Below are 17,281 nucleotides of genomic sequence, written 5' to 3'. Positions count from 1 at the left end.
TATATTCATCATCACCATTGCCATCATCATCATTATTGGCATGATTACAATCATCATCATGATCATCATCAATCATCATTATCATCATGAAAGATACATGGTATCAATGCCACAATTCATAGTTTATACGAAAGACTACATTGTTTACATTAAGGCATTATACTATGAGCATTATTTAAATAATAGTTTATAATTAATATTAATTTACATTTCTACTTTTTAGCCGTCTGTCCCATCAGCTGTTTTTGTATTAGTCCATTTCATGAGATTGCATAATTAATAATCCGACATTACAAAATAGTACTGTTTGTTGATTCCTGGAGCATTGATATGATTTAGTGGCCAATAGCCTATGATACAACTCCAACATAAGGGCCTGGGATACTTCAGTTGGTTGGAGCACTGTGCACTGGTTCAAATCCCACTTCAGCCCACTTTCTTGGTATTACCATCAAGTAAGCATACATAGAGTTAGTAATATCAAGACAGGATTAGACAGCTTACAGAATAAAGCTGTCTAATCCCTCAATGATGTCTTGATAATGGGATAATTTTGTATAATATGCTCACAAGAATGATAGACCATTTTATTTGCTCATCCATTTCATTTCCTTTATATACATAATGTGCAACATTTGGTGAATGATTAATAAGCATACCACCCCTCAAATATTTGGGTGATAAATGGTTGCCATCCTCAGTTTTTTCTCTGGATATTAAAGTCTAGATTTCCTCCTGGATTATAAAAATTGTATTTTTCCAATATTCCTGTCTTATCTTACTTGTTCTCCTCATTGTATTATCACCACATAGAAGTTTATAGGTCAGTGTACTTTGCCATTGACAATTCAATGTTACATCAACCAACAAGCCCTGGATTACATGCACAGTGACAAGAAGTCAAACTGTTCCTCTTTTTGGCCACAAACAATAGTCCAGCACATTGGGCTATTCCAGTTGAAATCCATACACCCCTATGGCTGATATAACCTTAATCTTCCACACAGGGGGTATGAATTTCAAATAGGGTTAGCTGAATGGGCAACTCTTTTGAAATCTGCACCCACTGCGTGGGAGATTAAAGTCACATCGCCCATAGGCGTATATGGATAGCCCATTTTATCTGTCATGTCACTTGTAATGAAATAGTACATTGAAAAACATTTCAACTGTATCCAACTGATCCATTCAATGTTGTACCCATTATCCATACACAGAAACAATGGATACAACATAGAACTCCAAAGTCACCTTCTTACAAAGTTTTGTCCGTCAAGTAAGCTCTCCGTCCTATTCCTGATTCCAGTCCTATTCCTTGGCTTGCAGCTTGGTGACTACATGCTCCAATGCTTGTCTTGCTTCACACTGTGGAAACTTACTCAAGTCATAGTACTGATCTGCATACTGCACCAACCTGAAAGAGAAATAATCAAACAAGTTGTCAGATTTACATGTAAGTTCTCTGTCCTAGTACAGATCCCAGGCCTATTCTCTGGTTAAAGTTTGATGATAACATGCTCCATCAAGATGGTCAGATTTACGCCACAAGATGTCCAAGTGAGCTGTGATATCATACTGTAGAAAATACTCCTCTATGTCTTTTTCCACCCTGAAGTGGCAGTGACATCACCGCATTGAGGCAGCCGTTTCGTGTGCAGAATTATGCGGCATCTTTAAGCGCATGCGTTTGTATGCCAGAGCTTTGTGGTAATGCTAGCAATTTGAGGCTGCACCCAATGAAATGTGCACTGACATCACTGTTACATCAGGGCAAAAATGGTATAGGTACTATAATTGAAGACCGAATTAAAAAGACTAGTTTGCGTCTGATGTCAGTGCAAAGGCGCGGCGTGATTGGTTGCTGACCTGCGCAGTACGGCATTTTTGGTCTGGTTGTCAGGACATCAGACGGAAACTAGTCTTTTTTAATTCAGTCTTCAATTATAACCATTCTGGTGTTCAATTTATTGCATAAGACCCATTCAGGTTTGTGACATGTAAAAGTTGATGTTACTAATACATGGGAGCTTAATTAAGTCTATACTAACCATTCTGGCTTGATGTCTGTGACAGTACGGATGTGATTCTCCTTTGTCTTCTCAGTGTTTGGTACAAATTCATTGTACAAGACCCATTCAGGTTTGTGATCCAAGCATGTTAATGGATGAATCTCTACAACCTGGTTATCTCCAACCGTCAAATAATGGCCGCTCTTCTCAAGGTGAGCAACCTGAATAAAAAGACACACAGAAAGGAAGCATGTTAAATGTCATTACGTATCTCTATAATTTCATTATTTCAATACATTGCCTGAAGCCTGGGACCTGAAGATATAGTTTCTACTAAAGAGCCCGATTCATTATTCTTTTGATTGATCATGCAAATGTGGCTTGTTAACCATGCTTAATCCAATGGTTATGCCATACAAGCCCAAACATACAAGGAAAATGATTCACTATCTGAATCTTCCTATGATTACAAGTATAACCTATTTGAGATCATATGCATGAGAGATCCTGCATAATCAACTTCACAGAGATCAGGAATAAAATGATGTAATTAAAGACAGCCAGTAGTGGCGCCACGGGGGGATGGGGAAATACCCCAGTCAGAACTCTTGTCCCCAGTAAAACTCAAAATTACAAAAATTTGCATGTTTTGTGGCAATTTTATGCAAAATTTGTTGATTTGCCCCCGAAATTCACTTCCCCCAAAAAAAATTCCTTCCCCTAAAAAAACAAATTCCTGGCACCACCACTGAAGATAGCAAGTATGATGTAAAGAGAGAAGGGGTACAGACAGGGATGAACCTGTTGAAAGTAAAAAGGAAAATCTTCTGATGTTCTTTCATACCCATTTAACATAATTCCCTTGAAAAATGCACACTCCACATTTAAAGGATTGAGATGATAGCTTATCCAAGACTGGATTTGAGCTCCTATACAAGACTTCTGGAGCCATTTGTTGATTTTGATATGCTATATTGCAAGGACAGGAAGAATTTTTTCGGGGTGAGAGGTGTTATCTCACATAGTTACCCAACAAATACACAAACTTACCTGCATAAAGAACCCAGTGACAAGTGCTTTGCGTATGTTGACATAGTAATCCTTGCTGCTGTAATCTGTGCTGGTTCTCTTCAGGGAAAGCCTATTCATGATACCTGATAATTGCTTGCATATATTATCTGCAGATTTGAGGGACTGGTACTGTACAAAGTTGTCTTGACACCACTGAAATGTTTCACCAGCTGTAATCAAGTTAAAGCCATATTATAACATTTTCAAACAAAATAGATTAGCATTTCTTTGCCATAAAATGTTAGCTTTTACTGTCAGATATATCCCTTTTATTTTTGAGCCGAACAACTACGGCAAAGCAAAGAAAATTGGAATTTACTACCAGCGCACATGTCGCCAATACATACCACTCCTTCAATCATGTTGTGGTGCGACCCTTTGTTGTGTATATCATCGTCCCGCACGCCGTGTACGTACTGTGTGTTATGAACATCGTGTATGTGTTCGACTAATAATTCCATCGTAATAATAAAGCGCCGAATCCGGCGTTTTATTCAAAATCTCGGATTTTGACAAAACTACAGCATCTAGAGTCTTGATTTTTGCAGGGTATATTGGTTTAATAAAGTACAATTTAATCGTGTAAAAAAAGGAATTTTAAAAATTCAGTGAGGGCGTCTTCCTCAGCAAATGTTATAATATGGCTTTAAGCAAAGAAAATGAAGTCATGAATAAACAGAATGTTTTATTTTATAAAGATGGTTAATGACTTATTCTATTCTTTTATAACTTCCGTATCAATGTTGTCAAATATAAATTTATTCCACGATAAAAATGCCAGAAATTTGCCCCTCATAATTGATAGGTAAAGAACAAATGTTTAGTTAAAAAAAGGGTTTTTTCCTTTGCATTTGTCCAAATCAGGAGACAGCACTGACTTCCTTTGTTTCTTTAATGTTGTTTTCCTTAAAGTGTAGGAAACATGGACACCTAAAATTAAAAAGTAAAAACTTAAAAAGATACAAAAAGAGGTGACTTTACTTATTGGATTACTTACCCTGCTTAAACGCATTGAAGACATTCAGCAACATCAAATGATCACCATGGACATGGGCAAATCTCTTATTGGTATCATCTGCTGCTTCCATAGCTTCATCAGGTCTCACAAAACACTGTGGAACTAATACAAAAGTGTAAAATGATGTTTAATGAAAGTCAGTTATCAATCAAGACCACAACTGTCAGATCTGCCAATCTTACCATTGATTGATTTGCGGTACAGGTGCTGCCTCTCATTCGGAGGATTGCAAGTTCGAGCCCTGGCAGTGCCATTGTGTGTTGCACTTGGGCAAGGCGCTTTACCTCACTTGCCTCTCTCTACCCAGGGGTGAAATGGGGAGCTGTTAGAATATTGTCCATTGAGCACCGCCCACAGGTAAGCGCATGCCTTGGGCATTGTATGGCAGTTGACATTATTCTAACAACAGTGGAATAAATGTAAGGCACTTTGATACATGTGAAAGATGGTGTCTAAATGCCAACATTTATTTATGTACAATACAGGGCGAGGTTTTAAATATTACTACCGTGGCTGTGATGATCATCATCTCGTGATATTTAAATCATTACCCATCAACATAGCTGTGATAGTCAAAATCTTCTGAGAGCAATCAACATCTGGGAGAGCTGATTTGATCCAAGTAATTTGCAAATCATTACATGCCAACATGGCTGTGATGGTCAAGATCTCCTCGGAGCAATTATCATCAACATTGACAATCAACATCACGGAGAGTTAATTCAATTTTATTTAATCCGATTTGATTTGATCCAAGTGATTTATAAATCATTACCAGTCAACATAGTTGTGATGATTAAGATCTCTTCAGTGCAGTGATGATGAATGCTAACAATACACATCTTGGAGAGCCTATTTGATTTGATCTATCAACATAGCTGAACATTATGCTCAAGATCTCCAAAGTACAGTAATGACTAAAACCATTTTGGAGAGCTCCAGAGCTGATTTGATTTGCTTTGATTTGATCCAAGTGATTTATAAATCCTTACATGTCAACATGGCTGTTATGATCAAGATCTCCTTGGTACAGTTATGATCAATGCTAGCCCGGGATGCTAGCAATCAACATCTTGGAGAGCTGAGGGTCTAATGGGAACTCAGCCATCATAGATCCCATTGTCATTCAGGGCATCCAAGTAATTGAGAAGCTCAAGAGCTCTTGTCAGGGTCTCTGGTGCTGAAAAAAAAAACCAAAACAATATCATCAGCAATAGTTTTACCGAGCCAATTTGAAATTATTTGGAATGAAGTAGGATGCTTTGAAGTATCTTTTGAAATGAATGAGCTGTAGGATACTTTTTAGAAATATGACAGAACTCAGAGAGGATATCTTACCCTTCCCAGAATCCTATGCAACATAATACATCCCTCATGTCATCAAATGATGCTTCCATTACTTTTTGAAGGTTTCCTTTGTTTTAATTTCGAGAATAGACTGGCTAAACATGGGTCGATAGTCAAGAAATAAACATATTTGGCAACATCTGGATGTGCTATGTTCATTGAGGTATATTTTGTCACTATCGACCCATGTTGCACTACATAGCAAATTAGAACGGGAAATTGAAATGGAAGAAATGCATTATGGGAAGGATGTATTAAGGTATCTTCTCTGGACAGAACTGATCACACGTCACAGGATGTTTGGAACTAAAATCAGGGTAAGCAGTGAATGTAGGGCTAAACAAATCTACAATTATTAACAAATTCTACTTTAGAGCAATCAAGTGTCACATTTTTCCAGAAAGATCCCAGTTCTTTTCAATTAAACTCGAATAGATTCAGATGCAGCATATCCTTTCACACTATAGTCCCTATGCCTGCTTTGAGGCAGTAATTAAGATATTGTTTTTCAATTGTATCTCTAAAAGTAATGATGATATGTATACAAAAATATACATTTTCAGAAAGGACATGCAACAAGGAATCCAACAAGCATAAAAGATTCTGGCAAAAATGAGCAGTTTTTGAGAAAATCACAAACTTTGATTCACATTTATCCGTTGATGAATTTTGTCCAAAAATTTATTTAAAAATATTGAAACTTATATAACATTGAAATATCTGCATATATATACCTACCTACCTGGAGCATCCAAGAAATCAAACTGAGTCAAATCTCCGACTCCCAACTTCTTCAAAAACAGCACCACAGTACCCAAATTGGATCTCAAGATCTCTGGATCCATGCTATCCTTCATCTCTTCCTTGTATACTTTCTCTGTGTAAAGCGGAAACATTTGCCTGGGCGTGTATGACCGGCTTGATCTGCTCTATATTGGGCACTGGTCTTGCTGATGAGTGACACCAACTGGGATTCGACACTTATACTTGAGTTGTACAACTATGTGCGTCAAAAAGAAAAGTTTGAAAGTTTCTAAGAAATAACAATTAACTTGTCTATCATCCTGAAAAATAACTTCTTGATGAATGATGAGATACTAAATCCATCCCAACAAACATATGTCTTAAATGTCTTTCACAGTTAATACTCTTATTTCAGATGTGAACAATTATTTAAGAAGGCAGTTCTTGAACCACAAGTGTCACCTGCTTTCATGATTGGGAGATGCAAACTATATTCTCCAATAAAATGTCCTAAAAATCCAAAAATCTTTACTCGATTGACTTCAGATGACATAAGATGGCTTTGGAACTACCTTCCAAAATATACTACTAAGTTTCACTTACTTGATCTCAGGCTTAGGTAACCCTGAAATGACCTTCAAAATGTTTGTTTGGCAAACATGGTTGATTACTTCCACCAAGTTTCATGAAAATCAACCCAAGTAATAACTTGCATAATTTGGGGCTTTTTGCATACATTATGCCAATTTCCTACAGATCCTACATGACCTTTACAATGTTTAGGTGACACAAAAATGGTAAACATTCTAGCTATGAAGCACCTCTACATACCTTTTGTTTAGCGAATCCACAATCAATCACAAAGGCCACACTATCAATGGAAAATGATGTCTCTGCAATGTTTGTAGACACGATAACCTTCAGTCCAATGGCGCCATTTGATTTGTTAGAGGGAGCTAGTTCGTACATGCGTTGCTGCTGTTGAGGAGGTATAGCTGGGTGGAGTGGAATGCAATTGAGTTCACCAATCTCTGGGCCAAAGTTATCAACCTCACGCTCCAGTCGTTTACATACTCTTTCTACTTCCTGTGGAATTTTAAGTTGCAAAAAATGAATCATTACATTTGCATGGTAAAAACTTTTTAACCAATTATACATACAACTTATTTCCTTAATCAATTCTCTACGACAACAGAAAATAACCTGTTGTAGTTGCCAAATAGGGGATGTTAGTGGGGAGGTTTTTTTTGTTTGTTTGTTTGTTTGTTTGTTTTTGGTTTTTTTGTAGGGTTTTTTTCTGATAGAAGTGAGGCCTACAATGTTCACTTGGATCTCAATTGGTGGTAAGCATTGTGTGTAACATTGATAATAAGACCAGGGTTCAATCATATCAATCAAAGTCAAGTGGTCACAAAGTTTGGTCTTTCCTGATGTCATCCTGCTCAAACTATTCTACCTTCCTAAAACATGATATTTTTGCGGTATTAATTTTTCACAAACTTTTTTTGATCTGTTTAAAGCAGTTTTGCTGTTTTTCATACTCGTGATTACAAACATTTACACATGAAAGCCTAAATGGGTAAAAATATTTTTGCAGGCTTATAAATTAGTACGAAAAGCTCGAAAATAAAAACCACAGAAAAATTTCCTACTAACAAGTCTTTTATCAATATAATCATGGTGACAAGATCAAGGTCATACATGTATTATCCTGTCCTGCTATGGGCTATTCCAGTTAAAATTCATACACCCCCTATGAAAGACATCACCTTAATCTCCAACACAGGGGTGTAGATTTCAAATGGAGTAACTCATTGAGGTGTCCCCAACTGAAATTCACACTCCCTGTGTGGAAGATTAAGGTCTTGTCTTTGATACGGGGTGTAGGGATTCCAACTGGAACAGCCTTATTTACATTGAATAAGGTCAGCCTCAAAATGATAAAGCATTAATACAATCAACATACATAGGATTTTCCACTTCGGTAAGTTAAAAGTTTATTTTAAATTATTCCATAAAACTTGTATATCATTTCCATGAAAAATTCTATGCAAAAATAAACCAAAACAAATACTGTATTGTTTATAATAAATGCATGCTCCCCCTCTAATAAATGCCTTCCTCCAATTTTTCAATGAAAAATGGACAAATATGAAGTGGCCATGCCATATCATGTGAGTAAGCTTAATTTAAAGCTTGCATCAGTCATGTCAGTGGCAGTCGCTAAATTACATGGACAAAACCTATTATGACTCAAACTTCCATCTACATGTAGTTCCATATGCTAATTATGGTACTAATTTCATCGATTCTTATTTATTTATTTATGCTTTCTTTAACCAGGGTAATCCCATCAATGAAAACACTGATCCTTCCTGGGGGCCCTGCAAGAGCCGTACATTAACAAATTAAAAATACAACTTAGATAGAAGCCATACATTTACAAATTAAAATACAACTTAAATAGTATTCATACTGAGTACATGAGGAAAATATACATACTTGAACATGAAATAGTTATGTTTACATTATAAACTTATGCTGATGAATTAAATAGTCTTGGTTGAGGTGTACAAAGTAGCATTCTTTAGCATTGAGAGACTCATTGTATTGAAGTTACTACGAATGTTAGATGGAAGATTATTCCATATTTTAACAGCTCTAACATTAAAAGTACGTTTACCAGAATTTGAGTTCCATTTTGGTAGATAAAGCATATTAGAAATTTGGCCTCTGGTTTCAATATTATGTACAGAATGTGTAAATGTAAGGTTTGATGATAAGTTAACTTATCCATCATTTCATCTGTTGGAGTTCTAATGTCAGCTGACAAAATAATTCTTGCAAGTCTGTTCTGAAGGATTTGGAGAGAGTTTGCAAGTTCCCCAGAACAATTTGACCATACAGGGCTACAATAATCAAAATGAGGTAAAGCAAGCGCATTTGCCAGCATGGTCAAAGTCGACTGTGGAAGATAATACTTAATACGATTTATGACACCACATCTTTTAGAAATATTTTTAGAAACATAGTTGATATGGTTAGACCATGTTAAGTTTGAATCAAATATAACACCAAGGTATTTAAACTGGTCAACCTTTTCAATGGTTTGATCACAATAACTTAACTTAATATCATCAAATTTAGAAAGAACATGCCATGTACCAAATATCATAAATTTAGTCTTTTTGATATTCAAAGTTAAGTGGTTTTTTTTAAACCAATCAGCGATATTATTCAAATTACTTTCAAGATCAGTTTGAAGTTCAGATGGAGTTTCTGAAGAGCAAAGAAGGGTGGTATCATCAGCATACATGACAGATTTACATGATACACTTTGTGGTAAAGTATTTACAAAAATTATGAAGAGAAGTGGTCCTAAGATAGACCCTTGAGGTATACCTATGTTAACAGGTTTAAAGTCAGAAAGAACCGAGTTAATATTTACACACTGATTTCTATTACTCAGATAAGATTTGAACCATTTAAGTTCATACCCGTTAACACCATACATACTTAGTCTATTCAAAAGTAGATTATGATTTACAGTGTCAAAGGCTTTCTTCAAGTCAAGAAAAATAGCACCTATGGCACGACGATTGTTGATATTTTTCAAAATATAATCTTGAACATCAAGTAAAGTAGTGGCACAAGAATGATTAGGACGAAAACCAGATTGACTTGGGGAAAGAATGCCTTTGATACTGAGATAGTCATAAAGTTGATTATGAATTGCACGTTCAATAATTTTTGAAATAATAGGTAGAACTGATATAGGGCGATAATTGCCAACATTTGATGATGCACTTTATACAGATGTAATTTCATTGTATTTTACTGCAAAAATATCATGTTCCATGTGGTTCCATGTACCCCGCCATCTTGAATTTGAACCAGGAAGTGAGAAGCTTTTTACATTGAAATTTACTTCATTTAAACCCCCGTTAAAAAAAAATGCAATGCCCCAACAATACAACTCAGAATTTGAACACATATTATTTTAATGGTAGGCTGCAATGTAAGGGAACAGAACATTCATTGATCCATGCCCTTTAAGGGGTACTACACCCCTGCCCAATTTTGTGCCTATTTTTGCATTTTTCTCAAAAATTATAGAGCATTGGTGACAAGTAAGATATGTATATTATAGGGGCAAGGACTACAACTGCTACACTGGGAATTTTATTTCAGCACAGACAACAGTTGTGGAGTTACAGTCAAAAATGAGGGAAAACCAATATTTGATCAATAAATCAATAACTACTTGCCTTGAGTTGCTGAATTTGCAGTGCAGCAGTCGAAGTCCTTGCCCCTATAATATACATATCTTACTGATCACCAATGCGCTATAATTTTTGAGAAAAACGCAAAAATAAGCAAAAAATTGGCTAGGGTGTAGTACTCCCTTAATCTATGCTGCAGCATTACTTTCCAAATGGTCTATCTTTTGGATGTGATCGGGATGGATATAGACTGTTGGGCTTTTCACCCTACTTTTTTAGAAACTGACTGTGATTATGTCTCGATATACACAGAACCAACACTTTTAAGCGTTAAAGGCCGCTACAAATATGTGACATGATCAAGGGAATGAGTCGCATGTCGACCCTGGTCGAAAATTAGTTTTACATAGGTTCCTAAAGAGGACATTTAGAGCTTTCAGAAACTGAAAACCCCCATGTTGATACAAGTTTCCTTTGCGAAGTTACGTCAATTTATCAATTGCTGAAAACAATGTAAAACAAAAGAATTTGAACCCTTTCTTTGCCAATATCTCAAAATCAATATTAGCGACAAGCGACTCATTTCTCTTGATCGTGTCACATATTTGGAAAACACATTAAGTTGGGAGCTGTACAAAGTTGGTGGTATAGAGGTGAACATTGACTTGATTATATTTTAAGCCTACTTAATTGGGGTATCCTTGAAAGTTTGCCTGGTCAACTGGATCCCCCTTTAAAACATCCCCTCCAAAAGGATGGAGTACTCTCATGGGTGTCAATCCCGTCCCTCCACCATATGGCAAAATGACCTATTTTGGGGGTTTTTTTTCAGTCACTTTTTCAGCCACAAATCAGGCCGATTGTCACCCCACATTTCAAGCCTGATTGACGCTAATGATTACTCTTATGATTTATTTACCAAATTCTAAATTAACCATATGAAGAGTGGAAATCTGAATTTAATCTACCAATGCAACCAATTTAGGGCTCATATTGAAATTCCCTTACACAGGAAGGTGTGCGCCATCCTGCAGCTTTCCTGTGCTAGCCTTCTTTTGTTAAAATCCCGTGTGATTATAACACTGCAATTAGCCACTTAAATTAGGAGCGCTCTTTCCTGGGTTGTGCGATGAGCCGATTAGTTCAATTAGTTCAACAATCAATAAAATTGCCAGTCTTTGATAAACTTTTATTATAATCCTTGTCACCATACCACTTCAAAAGGCAGGGTGTATCACTGATGCATATAATCCATCCGTTTTATGACCGAGCTTTCCTGAGGCGTGTGCTTAGCGAGGGGAATCCTGCCTTCTTTCTGTGTGAAAGCGTGGTAGGGTATTTCAATATGAGCCCTTAATTGATTCAAAGCGCATATCACAGCAGGTTTACACCACCGGGAATTTAACCCAGGACCTCATACACCAGAAACGAGTATTCTTATCACTACACCAAGCTCTTTCACAAAATATTATTTCTCTTATTAACCAACATCTCAATTTGTCATCACTTTTTCAGAACACAATTTACAGTCATGGGTGCTAGTTTGACTTATCATGAGTTCCTAGGTAGTGGGTCCAGTGGTACCGTCTACAGAGTCACATGGAAATCAAAGGAATTTGGCACCATTGAAGCTGCTGCTAAGAAGATGATAAAATTTGACAAAGAAACCACAAAACAACACAAACATGAAATTGAATTTCTCAAGAAACTTGATCACAAGAATATTATCAGGTATTATGACACTGTTATTGAAAAAGAACATGTAGTTATCATAACTGAATTTGCTGCAAAGGGGTCCTTGTATGACTATCTCAAAGATAAAGACGGACTTCCAGAGAAACACCTGCATCACTGGATCTATGATTTGGCTTGCGGAGTTAACTACCTCAAGAAAAACAATGTGGCTCTTCACAATTTGAAATCGCCCAATTGTATGTTAACTGCTGATGATGTCTTGAAGATATGTGATTTTGGTGTCGCAAAAGACCTTACCAGTACAAGAACAGAAGAAAGCACCAAAGAAAATGTGAGATGGCAGGCACCAGATAATTTTACTGACCAAGTAGTATCTCCAAAAGCTGCAATATACGCTTTTGGAATCATTGTTTGGGAAATGGTATCATGTGAGGAGCCATACAGTGGTTTCACATCTGAAAAGGTTATCCATGAAATAATGGCAAATGATCTGCATCCAACAATTCCTGATGATTGTCCCCAATTCTTAAGAGAGCTAATTGAGAAATGTTGGCATCAAGATCCCATGCAGAGAGCAGAAAGCAGTGAAATAGTGAGACGTGTATGGTGTAAATACAGACCTACGCCTACTTGTACTGATGAGATTCTTACTGAAGCTGATGGTAGGTACTTACTTGAAAATTACCTCATAGTGATGCTTGATAATTATGGTAGTTATATTTCAAAAACAACTGACCGTTTCAGTAAATCCCATAAGCTTTTGCGAGTACACCTGAGATGTCACGCCGATCTGCGTTGATGCACACATCGTTTATCGAACATCGTTACTGCGCATTGCAAGTCAGCAAGGTGTACTTGCAAAGGCTTATGGGATTTACCGAAAAGGTCAATTCATTCACAATAAAATTTTAGTACAATCACCATAACATAACCAGTGGTGTAAATATCAGAACACCAGTGGAGAGGATACCATACTTTGGTTTGTTGAATAAGTTCATCAGGTTTGTTGATTAAATAAACAAAACAACATTTTTGTGTGACAAAACCAAGTGAATTTTTACTCACTGCAATATTTCGTCCTTCACATCGGAGGACTTCATCAGGTATGACTGATATGGTCATCTGATCCACTTTCCCGGGAGAAGTTCGAGAAGCCATGGAGATAAGAAGGGGGAGCAAGACCTTAAACAGAGAGGAGGGCACATATTTCCTTAGCCACGTATATGATCCACTTTTAAAGACTGGAAATGAGTCTAAGCATCACCGAAACCCATCTCCCGGGAAAGTGGATCAGATGACCATATATCAGTCATACCTGATGAAGTCTTCCGATGTGAAGGACGAAATATTGTAGTAAGTAAAAATTCACTTGCTTTTGTCACACAAAAATGTTGTTTTGTTTATACTTTGGTTTATAAATGGCAAAACGTATTTGGTTTTTGTTACTGCGTGCATCAATAAAGTACTAACCTATGCTGGCATAAATCCACATAAAAGTGTACCAGTCACATGTTATGCAAAGCGCAACTAGGGTACAGCACCAACTACATGTACCTGCATACCATTCTAACGATTCTATATCAATGAGCAATGAGTCTTCACCAGTATAACTGGGTGACAATGTCATCATGCCATACTGACCCCATCTTTCAACTTATTTGCTCTGTTTTGTATTTGGCTTGATGACTCCTTGTGATAACATTATTAAATATAATATTCCTCTACTGATTTTTTACCAAGTCTGTTCGTTCATTCCCTTGTAGTCCCTCCCTATATCCCTCCCTCCCTCACTCACTCACTCGATCACTTGATCCATTCATTCATTCACAATATAATGCTAAAAGAGTGCACTTCAGTTATTTATCATCATTTAACATTTCAGGGCTGGAGTGGAAGTTCAAACACGAGGTTAATCATTCTGGCGGAGAATTACGTTTTCTGGCTAGCGACCATCTGGCTACCTGTACACTTCTGAGCGTCAATGTCCATCGTGTGAGCAGAGAAGAATCCCACCTTCTGTACACCCTAAAATCTGATGAGTGGACAGGGGATGTGTGGCCATGTGGGGTAGCTATGAGTGAGTCTATGCCTGACAGTGTATTAGTGTTAGGCTACCGAAACCCCTATGTGTATCAGTTCCCAAACCATGAAGCAACAAACTATGTAAAGAAATATCAGATTCATGATGGGAATGTGAAGCCATTGTGTATTGCAGCTAATGCCAATACAGCTGTGATAGGTCTGCATCTTACAGATGCGTTGGTAGTGTGTAGTTTGCCAGGGTTTACGCAGCAGAGGATTGTAGACCTTAGTTTCAACCCATGGGATCTCACTATCAGTACAGATTACTTGGTGATAATGGGATATCATGAGATGGTAATCAAACCAATGGGAGATATGGGTCAGGATCTGTGTAGGATACAACCACCTGATGGTTGCGACTTCAGGGCTGTGTCATATAGGAATGATGCACAGCAATTATATGCTGCATGTTATCATAAGGGGAATGGGAAAGGGCATGTGTGTAAATACATTTGGGATCCAAATGGCACACCAATGTATAACAACACTGGATGTGTCATTGATGATGTGGAGGAGGTCTGTAATGGAGGGTTGTCGGTCGCATCAGATGGGGTACTTGCAGTGTCTGCATTCTTCTCTCCTGGTAGTAAAATATTTAGTTTAGAATGATGGAAGTTTGTCTTATAGCTTTGGCCTGAAAATGAACCCATATTCCTAGCTTTGGTTCCCAGGAATGCTTACAAAGTTAGACATGACCCAGTGTCTCATTGGCCCATGATCATGCTCCCTGTAACTATAATTCGCCGTCAAAGTGATGTAATAATCAGATTAACTACCACAGCAACAGATGAATACAATTTTTGAATAGATCGCCCTACACTACAAGCAGATTGCACTTATCACCTGTCTATGTCTGCAATCATAGATTGAATACAATACCGTTCTTTTCAAAGATAGTAATCTTACAGGTGCGAGTGATCAGCATTTCTTTGACATCTATGGTTCAAAGCACAGGTAAACGTTGTAGTGCAGGGCGATCTAATTCAAAAATTGTATTCATCTATTGCTATGGTAGTTAATCCTGTTACATCATCACTTTGACAGCGAATTAATGGTGACTTATTCATTACTTTAAGTTTAAAACAATAGAACTTCATGGTTTTTTAAAAAAATATATATTCAAGTGCATTTGTATTATAATTTGTTCAACTTATAAATGGCAAAAATTATTTGGTTTTTGTTACTGCACGCATCAATAAAGTCCCAACTTACGCTTATGCAATTAGTGCAGGTGCCAGTCACACTTTACATTAAGCACAACTATAATTAAAGACAGAGATAAAAAGAATTTATCGCGTCTGATGTCACATCAATTACGATCCTTGATTGGTTTACACAGGTTATAATAGCGCGTAAAAGGAAGACCGATCTATCTGGTGCTGATCGGAGAAAATGCCTTTTCTAGGCATTGTTGACATGGTACCTTCGCCAAAGAAAGTTTCCCACTATAAAGACCTAACTTTTGAGATGGTTTGCATGTTTGAAGGTGCAAAATTGACAATAAGGCGCCTGGTTATACCGCCGCGTTCACCAAGTCATCATCACGACAATTGTAAACAAACCATGCTCGAATTTTATTGACAGATGACGTCAGACGCGATTAATTATTTTTATCTCTGTCTTTAATTATAGTATGTGCTGCACCCAACTGCATGTATGCCATTCTATTTCAATATTGCCATTTGTAAGTTTCATATCTTCTACTTTGGACAAAATTGAATTTGTATATAAAAAATTCAAACTTACTTTTTGCGAGGTGAGAAACACTAATATATCTCCTTCCCCTTTTTCACTTTTGTGTATCTGAAGTACCATCCTAACAGCAGCCTCTATGTAATCTGTCTCTGGCGCTTGCTTGTGTGTGGATGATCTCTACTGGGTGGGTATGACTTGGTACAGTCAACAGAGACGCTTGGTCAAAATAGTCCTGTCAGGAAAGAAAACACATTCATAGGGTTCTTTAGTCATAGGGGTTCTTTAGTCATGGTTGGGCTCCTATACTCCAAGGTTGCCTAAAGTGATAATAATAATAATAATAATGTTAATTTCTAATGTGCACATCTCCACCAAAAGATTCAAATTTGCACAAATGTAGCTGGACTGCAGTTTAGAAACATACAGAAACTCAAAAATCAAAGTATGCCATTTGAAAAGCTATTTGCACACTGTACAAGTATGTATGTAATTTGTATAGGCAATGTGGTAAAACATCACTCCTTTGTAAGTAACTAAGGTCTCATATTGAAATTCCCTTACACATGTGCTAGCCTTCTTTTGTTAAAATCCTGTGTGATTATAACACTGCAATTAGCCACTTAAATTAGGAGCGTGCTTTCCTGGGTTGTGCGATGAGCCGATTAGTTCAATTAGTTCAACAATCAATAAAATTGCCATTCTTTGATAAACTTTTATTATAATCCTTGTCACCAGACCACTTCAAAAGGCAGGGTGTATCACTGATGCATATAATCCATCCGTTTTATGACCGAGCTTTCCTGAGGCGCGCGCTTAGCGAGGGGAATCCTGCCTTCTTTCTGTGTGAAAGCGTGGTAGGGTATTTCAATATGAGCCCTAAGTATGCATGCATACATACCTATCAATAAATAAATAAATGTATTATTAAATGAAATTTTGAAATGAAGACTTCATTTGAATATTTGTTTTCTTTAAGATATCATTCCACAAGTTATCAAACAATGGACCATGTGTACACATTTGAAGAATGGAGAAGCACATAATTTGCTTATTTAAAAAGGGCAAATGTAAAATGAAATGGAGTAAGAAATATGCCTCCCTTTTGGTTTCATTTTACAAACTTGAAAAAAAAAGTACATATGTTTTGTGAATGAACACATGGGTCACACATTGTTATATCTCCAAGAAGTTTTAAATTTTTCCATCCTCCTGATGTAATTCCCTAACAGAGCTCAAATTGGTCTTTTGGATCAACTATGAAGTTGCTGATTAATTTGACCAGATAATGTTTTGGCTGTTTTATTGTATTATTAATCATGTGGGTGTGTTGAAAGTGAGATTTACTTAAATTATGTACATGGCATCTAGTCATGTAATAACTTGCTTTATATGTTTAA

The 17,281-nt window shown here is 36.8% G+C and overlaps 2 protein-coding genes across 2 annotated transcripts; one reads left to right on the top strand and one right to left on the bottom strand.

The window, feature by feature from the left end:
- Window positions 1–1,045: 1,045 nt before the first annotated feature.
- On the bottom strand, window positions 1,046–17,256 carry LOC140150076 (ATP-dependent RNA helicase DHX15-like). Its single transcript, XM_072172079.1, is given in 13 exon segments — window positions 1,046–1,414; window positions 2,049–2,230; window positions 3,060–3,250; window positions 4,078–4,200; window positions 4,740–4,792; window positions 5,157–5,219; window positions 5,221–5,278; window positions 6,188–6,331; window positions 6,334–6,445; window positions 7,021–7,275; window positions 15,936–16,046; window positions 16,048–16,116; window positions 17,242–17,256. Coding segments are annotated over 13 exon segments (1,482 nt in total). The 3' UTR covers window positions 1,046–1,308.
- On the top strand, window positions 8,061–15,233 carry LOC140150720 (mitogen-activated protein kinase kinase kinase 10-like). The gene is made up of 3 exons (XM_072172810.1): window positions 8,061–8,173; window positions 11,928–12,769; window positions 13,990–15,233. The coding sequence occupies exons 2-3, from the start codon at window positions 11,944–11,946 to the stop codon at window positions 14,796–14,798; spliced, it is 1,635 nt and encodes a 544-aa protein (XP_072028911.1). The 5' UTR covers window positions 8,061–8,173; window positions 11,928–11,943; the 3' UTR covers window positions 14,799–15,233.
- Window positions 17,257–17,281: the final 25 nt, after the last annotated feature.

Source organism: Amphiura filiformis, chromosome 4 (genome assembly GCF_039555335.1).
Source record: "Amphiura filiformis chromosome 4, Afil_fr2py, whole genome shotgun sequence".
Classification (NCBI taxonomy): domain Eukaryota; kingdom Metazoa; phylum Echinodermata; class Ophiuroidea; order Amphilepidida; family Amphiuridae; genus Amphiura; species Amphiura filiformis.
The sequence above is the reverse complement of the archived record's forward strand: the minus strand, read 5'-3'. Positions and strand labels throughout refer to the sequence as shown.